This window comes from Rhagoletis pomonella, unplaced genomic scaffold (genome assembly GCF_013731165.1).
Source record: "Rhagoletis pomonella isolate Grant_MI unplaced genomic scaffold, Rhpom_1.0 Rhpom_scaffold_00006, whole genome shotgun sequence".
In the NCBI taxonomy this organism is placed as follows: domain Eukaryota; kingdom Metazoa; phylum Arthropoda; class Insecta; order Diptera; family Tephritidae; genus Rhagoletis; species Rhagoletis pomonella.
In genome coordinates, this window is record NW_023458560.1 from 6,685,368 (window position 1) to 6,697,297 (window position 11,930).

At 42.1% G+C, this 11,930-nt stretch overlaps 1 protein-coding gene across 1 annotated transcript in view; it reads left to right on the forward strand.

The window, feature by feature from the left end:
* Positions 1-11,884, forward strand: part of LOC118741541 (phospholipase A2 group XV-like) — a 14,334-nt gene extending 2,450 nt beyond the window's left edge. The window contains exons 2-6 of the mRNA XM_036473540.1: positions 938-983; positions 8,288-8,344; positions 8,404-8,772; positions 8,827-9,054; positions 11,334-11,884. Of these exons, the coding sequence (XP_036329433.1) occupies positions 938-983; positions 8,288-8,344; positions 8,404-8,772; positions 8,827-9,054; positions 11,334-11,641 (1,008 nt within the window). The 3' untranslated portion in view covers positions 11,642-11,884. The remainder of the gene's footprint in view (positions 1-937; positions 984-8,287; positions 8,345-8,403; positions 8,773-8,826; positions 9,055-11,333) is intronic.
* The last annotated feature ends 46 nt before the right edge of the window (positions 11,885-11,930 follow it).

Sequence of the window (11,930 nt, forward strand, 5' to 3'; positions counted from 1 at the left end):
AGAGAAAGAGATTGAGCGATAAGCTTCAGAACGTTCTAGAGTTGCCATAAGTGCGAGCGCAGGTATATAAGGGCGCCGCCACAGCGAAGTGAGTTAAACTATGTTCACATATCAATATTATCCCAATCAAAGCTCGTTTTTTAATCACCCCGTTTACACAGGCAAAACTCAGATTATTAGCCGTCAAATTTGTTGTGCTTATTATTCTCACATCTCAAGGAAAAGTTATATTTCTTCTCTGTGCCACCGTGATCACGTTTTTATGCTATAATAAGTAATATAAATATATTTTAACTAAACATTTTATTAAAAATACCTTTACAAACCTATTTTCCTTGCTAGCGTACATTTTTGGTTTACTTTTACATTTGGCATTTCTCTTCTTTTTTGAAAAAACAATCGATAAAACTAGGATGGACACCGAAAAGTTATCGGTTTAACCTGAGATTATTTTATAATTACAGATTAACAAGGAACGAATTTTATATGGCTAATCTCTTATTATAATTATAGATTAGGGTGTTAAGCTCGAAAATGAGGATAATCTACTTATATGTGAACCTAGTATTAGTTGCAAGTCAACAAGCTACAAGTAAAGTGAGCAGAGAAGTGAGTTGCGAATAAGCAAGCTATAAGTTTAATTGTGTTAACATGTTTGGTAAAGCGTTGTTATTGCTTTAAAGGTATTGTAAAGTGTTTTTACTGTATTAGCGAATATTGTAAATTGTTTGTTGTACAATAAAGTTAATTGTACTACAATTTGGTCATCGTTAGCATTTATTTAACAATCCAGAGATACGAACCGGAAGATATTGGGGAAATCCCTCGAGGCTTCAAGGATAATCGTGCCAGTACGAAAGTAACAATACTGGCAACGCTGGTCGATTCCAGAAGTCGAGTTTTTTCAGCGAAAAGTCGATTTACGCTAAACTGAGAGTCGACTTTTCCATTCCTACTGCGTGTTTATCAACATCTTCCGACAAGTACATAAGAAATTTATTAATTTATTTATTTAAGTCTTAAAAAGTAAAGTAGTTGATAGAAGTTGCTTACATTTGAAAAAATTAGTAGTTAAAGCAAAATTGTTAAAAAAATCCACAACATACTGCCCATATCGGAAGCAATATAAAATCCCAGTTGCGACCTTCAAATGTGAATGAAATTGCCTGATAAGAGAACAATGCAAATAAATCATCCGGTGGACGCCATCAGCAGGGATTTAATCCGAATGGGCTATTTCACACTAGAATGACAGAACAATTATTCTCACGGTTTCACACTGGATGAAAACTAGCAGAACAAAATGCGTATACGTACAGGACATTTGCGTGTGTTTGTAACTTTTTGTGCTTGAAAGTTGCGTAGCGGCATTTTCGTAGTTACGCATCTGTTAGTGCGCTGCAGCAGAACTGCTACTTTAAGGCCCGTCTACATAAAACCAAGAACGAAAGACACAAGATCACGCAAGAACAAGAGAGTGAAAAAAGTCGATTTTTTTTAGCGGGTTCTACGCCATCTTGTTTCACTGGAAAACGAGCGAAAAGTAAACAAAGCAAAGAAAACAACGAAAACCAAAATTAGCCAAAATTATTGTCAGCCACTTTAAACGCTCAATTTAGGTAAAATAATGCAACAAAATGCTTTAAAATGTGTTGTCATGTTGAATTAACTCTTCTTTACTTTAATAAAAGTGTAAAATAGTGGTGCTTGTGATGTAAACAAACGCTCAGCTGACGAACCCGCTTTCGCAACCTTTTTTCTCAAAACCGGTTACAAATACAACGTCGCGTTCTTACGTGATCTTGTATTTTTGGTTCATGACATAAAACTTTGGCGTTGCGTTGGCGCTGGCGTCGCTTTGACAGCAGTGCGAGTAACGCCCGTGCTTGCTTTAATGAACGCTTAGCAGAGAATACTTTGGTAACTAAATTAACATACTAGCGGCAGATAAATCAAAATTGTATATCAATAATTGCATTAAAAACTATATTTCTTGTCCGCATTTGATTAAAAAGGAAAATTAAATCACATAATTTTAATAATTTGGAACGAGGCGCGCGAAAAGTTGCGAGCCGGCCATCTTTCTGCGTTGTGCTGGCGTGGGCGTTGCCCAACTTTGGTTATATGGAGACTTTCATATAAGGTGCGATCCCGTATTCCTCGGACTAAAACTAGTAAAACTGTCAAAAAATAAAAATTCGCCCAGAGCGAGAGAGTAACATTGGAAAGTACGGGATCGCTTTCTAGTAAAAATGGTAACTTCTGTCAACTTCAACATAACCTCCAAATTAAGGGTGGGTAACTCAGCTAATTTATTGGTGTTGACTCAATGACTCCAACTCACTTTAAGGAGTCAGCTCATTCAACTAACTCATTTGACTCTTTGTATGTTACACTCATTCTTATCGTAGACTCGTTTTGAGGCATAGATGCGGTATAGCGGCCGTTGAGATAAAACAAAACTTTAAAGTGGGCGTGGTCAGCTCCTTTCTACTGATTTGAAAGGTGTAATTTTTTTTGTGTGCAAATTAATAGGGCGGTGCTAGGGGGAGGGTAAAGGTGGAATTTTCAATATTTTCAAAAGCTTATATTTCGAAACCTATTGTACCGAATTTCAAAATGTGGATATGGTTGGAAAGGCAATTGATTTGATATGCACATCTTTATATATCTTACATACATACATATTTCGAGAAAAACTAAAAAAAAAACGAAATTATAAGAATTTGTGAGATTTGACATAACACCCGCAATACAAAATACATGTGGTTGTTGTTGTTGTATTCTTGCCACCACCTTGTATAAATTCGCCTCGTGCAAAAACAAAATGCAAGACTTTGCCATGCTAAACACTGTGGCGAAGCGAGAGAGTTATATGGACAAATATGAGCCACTACCCTGCAAAAATCGTTGGACCATGTATTCTATTTGTGGTATATTGGAGTACTTACAAAAGTGTTCCTCTGTCATGCAGTAGCGGACCAACTCGTGTCTTTGCGCCAGATTATTGTTTGTTATCCGATCACTGCTCGTGTTTTAACGAAATGTCATTGAAGTTGAGCATTTGAAAGCACATTTGCATGTCTGGCTGTAGCTGAACGTGTAGAGATGCTCGCTGTTAGTTCTTAGCTCCCAGCATGTTCGGGTTCGAATGCCGTCAGAGGCAACATGTAATTTTTAATTTTTGTCTTGGTTTTTATTAATTTCGAAAAAGCATTTGAGGAGTGAAGAACAAAACCGTGTACAAACGAAAAAATATATCAACAATGCCATTGTTAATATGTTGGAGTAGTTTTGTGCTACTCTGATGTAATGCAGGGATGGAGTATATGGTCCTGCCCTAGGACATCGCTATGTTAATTAGACCATATTGTTTAGATAAATTGTGGTTAATTTTGGAGTACTCCTTGGTCCTTAGGCAGTACTCTTTACACGCATGCGTGGAGTAGTCGCGATTTTTGCAGGGTATGATTCAATTGATTCATGTGAGCCCTACGGCATCAACTGAGTTACATTTTTTTTGGACAGGGAGTCTGAGTTACCGATTCACTTATAGGAATCAACTCAATAACTCAACCCTGAGTTGAGTTACCCACCTCTACTCCAAATTTTGGATGTAAATTTTTGCTTATTTTATACGTAAACACACTCAGCTCATACATATAAATAAAAAAAAATACTTTCAAGTTGATTAGAATCAACTTAAACAAGTAATTAAATACTTTTCAACATGTATTAGCAGAGTGCACTTTTGTTTACAATTTGGTTGCCAAACGCACTGCAGCTGATCCTTTGAGCAGAACTTGCCAGCAAAAAATCTTTGGACTAAAACTGGTTACTTCTGACGGAGAGAAGACCTTATTTACTCTCTTTTTTTTTTTTGTGCTCTCAATAGTCAAAGAACCGAGTACGGGATCGATTTCCAGTAAAATCTGACTGATTCTGACTATTTCTGACTAGTCCGGACTCGTACGGGATCGCAAGTATAAATACCTGTATTCATTCATAGTCAGCTGTCGAAGCGACGGCAACGCTAACATTCCCACGACAGCCGGTTCTACGTACCGGAATGACTCGGGTTTCACCCGACCAAGGGCTGTTGTTTCGGCGATCTAACCCCGTTTAGGTCGGCGAAGTATCTCAGAAGTTGTCCGTCCATAGGGCTACATTCACTACGTATTCTCCTACTCAGGGCTGGCATCGAGTCAAACCCTAGGCCAGAAACATACACCTGCTGTGTATGCCGGAGACGAGTACACCACAACTCCACCTCAGTCAAGTGTAATGCCTGCGAGGGGTGGAGTTACCTCAGAGTCTGCTCGGGACTACGGACGCATAGACAGTGGACCACGTCGTACGTGGCCCCCTGTTCCTCAAACAGAGCAGCCTCCACGGCTAACCATAGTCCGCCCGAGCAGCCCCACACACTCACACAGCAGCCACACACAGTCACCACAACACAACAACATAGTAACACCACAGACCGTACCACAGCCACTACAGACCACATAACACACACAACCGCACCACCACCCACACGCCGCCGCCAACAACTCCTTGTTCCCCCTACAATCTGCACAGTATGTCAGACCAGGATATTCCCTAATGTGACATCAGTCAAGTGCAACACCTGCCTTGGCTGGTGCCACTTTAGGGCATGCTCAGGTCTGCGTACCACGCGAGATTGGACTGGGAATTTCGAGGGCCCGTGTTGCGCTGCTCGGTCGCAGCTCCCAATTGCGACGCCCCCCACCACCACCACAGGGCGGCAATCACCTCAGCAGCACACACAGCCAATGGCGGCAAGAACATACACTTCACTCACACCCCACATCACGACACGTCTCCCGAACCACATGAAGCTCCTTCAATTTAACTGTAACGGGCTACAGAGCAAGATTGAGGAGATAACCGTCTTCATGTGTCGGCATGGTATATTGATAGCTGCGGTCCAGGAGACGAAGTTGTACAGCAATTCAACTTTATTGAATTGCGCCGGGTACAACGTGCACCGTCGAGATCGCGAGCGAGATAATGGTGGTGGCTTAGCGTTCATCACGCACCACACCGTGCAGTATCGTCTTATCGAAGCAGACATCGACCGCAGGGATACCACCCTAGAATGTCAGGGCATCGCTATCCGGTCAGGCGATGTCGAGCTCGAAATATTCAACATATACATACCCCCTGTCACCTGCTGCCCGGCAGGATATCACCCTGATATAGGTGCGCTCCTCAGAGGTGAAAACCGTATGGTAGTAGGTGACTTTAATGCGCACCACGATCTTTGGCACTCAAGCCTGTCAAACGATCGTAGGGGAACAGACTTGGCTGAGCAGATAGACGATTCGACATTCTGCACAATGAACGACGACGCACCCACCAGGATTATGGGTAACTGCAGTAGCTCGCCAGACATCACAATAGTCAGCGCTGGTCTGATAAACAGCATAACGTGGCGACCTATGCTGACTCTAGCATCAGACCATCTACCCATAGTCATCTCGATAGATAAACCAACCGACTTTGCCTCCGCCAAACACCGGACCTATATCAACTTTTCTAAAGCTGATTGGAAAGGTTACGCGGAGTTTACCGAAAACACCTTCGCAGCGCTCCCCACACCAACCGACGTCCATCTCGGTGAACGTAAGTTCCGCAGGGCTATCACTGCTGCTGCAGCTCGCTTCATACCGGCAGGATGTATATCGGACCCACGTCCAAACTTCCCTGCCGAAGCGGCTGTTCTAGCCGATGAGCGTGATAGCCTTCGTCAGGCCGATCCCGGAGATCTCCGTATCAGGGATCTCAACGCGGAGATTCGGCAACTTGTAAACGTACATAAGCGGAAGAAGTGGGAGGAGCATCTGAAGACTTGTAATTTCACCTCTGGTGTGAGCAAGCTTTGGTCAACCGTGAGGTCATTGTCTAATCCGACGAAGCACGACGACAGAGTCGGACAAAGCCAAGCGTCGAGTGACCAGAAGGCTGCACAAACTGCCAACAACTTGTGCCCCCCTTGCTTTCACTTGCGGTGAAGTTCAGGTGGCTATCGGGAAGGCGAAAGCCTCCAAAGCCATGGGTCCCGACGGAATATGCATGCTGATGCTGAAAAATTTGGGTCCTGCGGGGGTAGCGTACCTAACGGAGGTCCTCAATTTGTCAATGGCCACTCTCATCATCCCAGACATCTGGAAGGTGGGGAGAGTGGTCCCACTGCTCAAACCGGGGAAACCTGCCAACAAAGGAGATTCGTATCGTCCGATTACACTCCTTTCCCCGGTAGCGAAGACACTCGAGGCCTTGCTACTCCCGTACTTCACAAACCACCTGACCCCAGCGAAGCATCAGCATGGTTTCCGTAAAGTGCACAGTACAACAACAGCACTTAAAGCCATAAACACTCAGATAACTCGTGGCCTTAACCGTAACCGTCCCTGTGAGAGAACGATTCTAGTAGCGTTGGACTTGTCAAAGGCGTTTGACACCGTCTGCCATTCCACGCTACTAGAAGATATAGAGGCCTCCTCTCTCCCACAGAGGCTCAAACGGTGGTCGGCAAATTATCTGAGTGGTCGACATTCGTCGGTAATGTTTAGAGACAAAACGAGTAAGCAGCGAAAAATAAAACAGGGGGTTCCTCAGGGTGGTGTCCTTTCCCCGCTACTGTTTAACTTTTACATTTCAAAGCTCCCTCAACCACCAGAGGGAGTCTCGATTGTCTCTTATGCCGACGATTGCTCGATCATGGCGACTGGGAATGGAATTGATGACCTGTGTTCGAAAGTAAACGGCTATCTCTCCGAACTTTCTCGCTTCTTCACTGCAAAGTGTCTAGCCCTCTCCCCTACGAAATCCTCCGCGACCCTGTTCACAACCTGGACGAAGGAGGTCAGGCTACCGCTGGGGATTCACGTCGATGACACACCAATTCCGACGGTGAATAACCCCAAAATACTCGGAGTAACATTCGACAGCCTGCTCTCCTTCTCTGCGCACTCAACCGCTATTGTCAATAAAGTACAGAGCCGCAACAAGGTCCTCAAGTCGCTAGCCGGCAGTACTTGGGGCAAAGACAAAGAAACGTTGCTGGCAACATACAAGGCAATAGGCCGGCCGGTTTTGAACTACGCAGCGCCAGTGTGGTCGCCAGGGACTAGTAGGACGCAGTGGACGAAGCTACAGACTGTACAGAACACCGCACTCAGGACAGCGACGGGATGCCTCTTGATGTCGCTTGAACACCACCTGCACGACGAGGCGCAAATGCTCCCTGTAAAGGAGCATAATATAATGCTCTGCAAGCAGTTCCTGATCGGGAGCCACAGAAGTGGCCACCCAAGCAGACAGCTGCTTGCAGAGGAGCCCTCGCCTAGGCACGTCAGGAGGCATCTATATGAACTGACGGACGAAGTCCAGAGGTTCATTTAGCAACCTCTGGACCCGACAGCTTACAGACAGGCCCTGAACGGCATTCACAGGGACTCAGTCTCGAGTTATGTAGACTCTAGACCTGTGAATGCCGTTCTAGGCATACCACCCCCGGACATAGACGAGACGGAGCTTCATCTGCCTCGGGAGACACGCACAACACTCGCACAACTTCGCTCCGGCTACTGCAGCAGGTTGAACTCCTACTTGAGTAGGTTGAATGAGGATGTGCCGAATGAGTGTCCGGCATGCGGAGAGACCCCACATGACTCGAAACATCTCTTCGCATGCCCGGAAAACCCGACAACCCTAACGGCCTTGTCCCTGTGGACAAACCCCACAGAAGCTGCACGCTTCCTAGGGTTGCCGTTAGTGGAACTTGACGACAACGACTGAGATACCAACCGATCTGGGCGGGGTTGTTGTAGCCGCTACAACAACAACAACGGCAACGCTAACGCAACGCCAAAGTTATGTGTAAACGGTCTTTTAATGAGGTGTAGAGGCTGGAACAACTTTTTGAGAAACTTTACCCCACCTCTCTTGCCAACAAACAGAGTTATTCTGGTGGCAGATATGTTCCAGTGTTAAACTGACCATTGGCACTATCATAACAAGCGAGAGTGAAGGATTAGATTCGTGTGAATGGCACCGTCGCTTACTTTGTGATTCCGGTACGACGGATGTCATTCGCACGAATCTAATCCTTCCAGACTAGGAATGAACAATTTCATGTCTTCCAAGTTTTTTAATTTATCACTATAGCATATAGAAACAAAGTGAGATATTAAGAAGCAGAAACACATAATGAAGATATTCATCGGTTGCACGCCATTACTTCTTATAATTTTTACAGAGGTGTGTCATGTGGTATCCTTTAATCAAAAGAAACCATTGTCCCCGGTAATATTTAGTAAGTTGTATTTAGTATAGATATATATATAGTACAATTTCAAACGTTTTTTTTTGTAGTTCCTGGTGATGGCGGTAGTCAATTGGAGGCTAAACTGAATAAATCAGATGCGCCCTTATATTGCTCAAAAAAAGCCAATTGGTATAGCCTATGGTTGAACTTAGAATTATTGGTTGTACCGCCAGTTTATTGTTGGGTGGAAAATATTAAATTATATTACGACAAAGCTACCAGAACTACGCACAATTCACCTGGTGTAGATATACGCGTTCCTGGTTGGGGAGACCCTGATGTCGTGGAATGGATAGACCCGACACACAACAAAGCGGGGGCGTACTTTAAGGATATTGCGAATGTGCTTGTCGACTTGGGATACGAGCGAAAAAAGAACATACACGGTGCGCCGTACGACTTCCGCAAAGGACCAAGTAATTTGTTTTTATTATTGTATATCATATAACTTCATATTAAACTTTGTATAGGTGAACATAACCAATTCTTTATTGATTTGAAAAAGCTAGTAGAGGATACATATGAGCGTAATTCAAAATTGCCAGTAACATTTATATCGCACAGCATGGGAAGCCCAATGACATTAGTGTTTCTGCATCAACAAACCACAGAGTGGCGACGGAAATATATAAAGAGGCAAATAAGTCTCGCTGGTGCTTGGGCGGGTAGCATGAAAGCTGTCAAGGTGTTTGCAATGGGTGAGTCATTAAATAAATAAATATATACACACACATGCATGCATACAAGCAGTAGTCCGTTATAGCTTAAGAAGGGAGTAAACTCTATTTTTAGAATTAGGTAATTCTTCACGAAAGTTGCTTTTATTTTACTGAAAAATACGAACAAAACAGTTTTCGGTTACTGAAGAGACTTCCCGTGGCCAAGTATAAATTTGGGTCGGTACGTTTACACAGGCCCGACAGGAATAGAAACGGCAAACTGTTATCTATCCGGCAGCATTGCGAAATGGTATTTCGCTTTTCCTTCTACACGTGAAGGGTGTTCCATATATGTAAAGTGAACAAATGCGCAAATGTGAACTCGCCTGGTTTTAATTTGTTCACATTATTGACGTGCACTGTAGTAGTCTTTTACTGAATAATATATACGATATATGATATATGATTACATATACTTAGGGAGTTCACAAGGCGTTGTATACTGTCGTACTGTTGTATGTCAAAAATTTTAAACGGCTAAAACTATATTTAAGGAATTCGCAAGCTAACATAAAAGTTTTATTATGAAATTTCACACAATTAAAAAATAGTTGGTGGTGATTTCAAGTCCTCTAAACATTTATTTAGCCGTTAAAAACTTAACAACATACAACAATACGGCAAGTACGACACCTTGGGAACCACCCAACTATAACATATCCCTATAGACCGACCCCATAGAGGCTGCACGCTTCTTGGGGCTGCCGTTAGTGGAACTCGGCGACAACGACTGAGATATCAGCCGATCTGGGCGGGGTTGTTGTAGCCGCTACAACAACAACAACAACAATATGTTATTTTATTGGACAACGATTTTGCTCGAAAAATCATATTTTCTGACTAAGCGCATTTTCATCTCGTTGTTGTTGTTGTTGTAGCAGCATACAAGCTCCCCAAAGAGTTTTTGGGGAGTGTTGCTGGAGTGACAGTCCTTGGCCAAATATAAATCTGGGTCGTTCCGGTTACGTAGAACCGACTGTCGTGGGAACGTCGGCACAACTGCTGCATCTGGGGATATCATAATCCGCACATGATCGTTGAGAAACCAATGCATCATCAGAGAGTGACGGTTGGATGGCGATTTTGCAGCCGTGGCATTCATTAACTCTAAGCTCTTGGAAAAACTGGGTTAACACGATGCGCTACTGCGAAGCCATCCGAAGCAGCCGCATGAATTAAATCGTGTTCCATATATAATGGGAATGTTTGCGCTTTCGAATAAACCAATAATATATAGAAAAAATTGGTATTATAACTTTGTTCACGTAACGATTGTGTGCAACAGCCTAAAGAGCTCGAGATAGAAATTCGGATTTCTACATTAGATCACTAGGGTAATTCTCTAATCGTTCTCGAGTCGATGACGAAGTTAGAGAACTACATTAGAATTTGATTCGAGAACGATTAGAGAAACAACGCAAATTCAAATAAATGTAAATAAGCACTATTCCAAATGAATGAATCATAAATTATTTTTAAGTTCAAATAATTCATTATTTTTTTTGCAAATACATTTAATCAAAATTTTACAAACAAAGCGTTTTATTTAGTAAAACAAAACAGCAATTTGAACTTCACATTCGAATCCCATTAGAGGTCAACATTAGAATTCGATTGGAGAATTAACATTTTCTCGAGTCGAGAACTATGTATGTCCCATTTTTGTTGAGATCGCTATGATTCTTGGCAGTTTTTCGAGTCGATCTCTAACGTTTGAGATTGGAGAATGTCGCTAGTTCTCCAATCATTATCTAATCTGGGGCCCAGCAAACAATGAGGTTAGTTATCGATTACATACATATATATGTGTATATCGGTAAACGGTCAATTTGTACCAAATTCTGTATAATAATTGTACTTGACACATAAAAAAGACATTAAAATTGTTTGAAATCGGATTAAATTACGTATACTCTCACATAACGGTAAGGACATTAATATACTCAAAGTTAATACTCACAATAACCTCTTAAAAAGAAATAAGATTATTGTGGAATTTTGGAAAATAGGCGTTGCACCTCCATTCATGACTACACAAGTTTATCTCATTTAGTCTAACTAAATATACTATCGAAGATGTTTGAAATAGTGGTAAAATCCTGCTTTTTGCCCGAACTTTGACTTATCTGCTTCTTATTAATTAATTAATTTTTTATTCTTTAAAAAGAAACCACAATATGACCACGCTGTATTTAAAAATAGCTATATTTTAGTGTACCTATTTCAAAAAAGAAAACTATATTATTTATTATTTTTAGGCGATGATTTGGATTCATTCTTCCTCAGTGGAAAAATTTTAAAACAAGAACAAATAACTAATCCTTCCACCGCATGGCTGCTACCATCACCACTCTTTTGGCGCCCGTCCGAAGTCTTGGTGGAAACTCCGTCACGCGTATATACAATGTCACAGCTGAAGCAATTCTTTTCTGATATTGATTACACAATTGGATGGGATATGCGACAAGACAATATGCATTTCACATTAAATTTTAGTCCGCCAGATGTAGAATTACATTGTCTCTATGGTGATGGTTTGGACACCGTCGAGCGGTATGTCAATTAATTTGTGTAAATATATATCGTCGTTTAAAGTACAAAACCACGTATCAAGAAAATACAAAACCACGTATGTGAGGTTGCCAAGATATTGTAGGAGAGAGTAGTAAAGGTAGTCCTATTTCAAAACGCTTCTCTTTTTTTATCCCTAATTATCTGAACTTATATCTAAGTATCGATATTTTAGCTTCCGATGAGCAAATATCTTTTTTGGCACAAATGCCATTAACGAGGTTTTGTAGAACGACAATAGGCGGTTTTGTACTTTAAACGGCGATATTAGCCGTCATCGATTC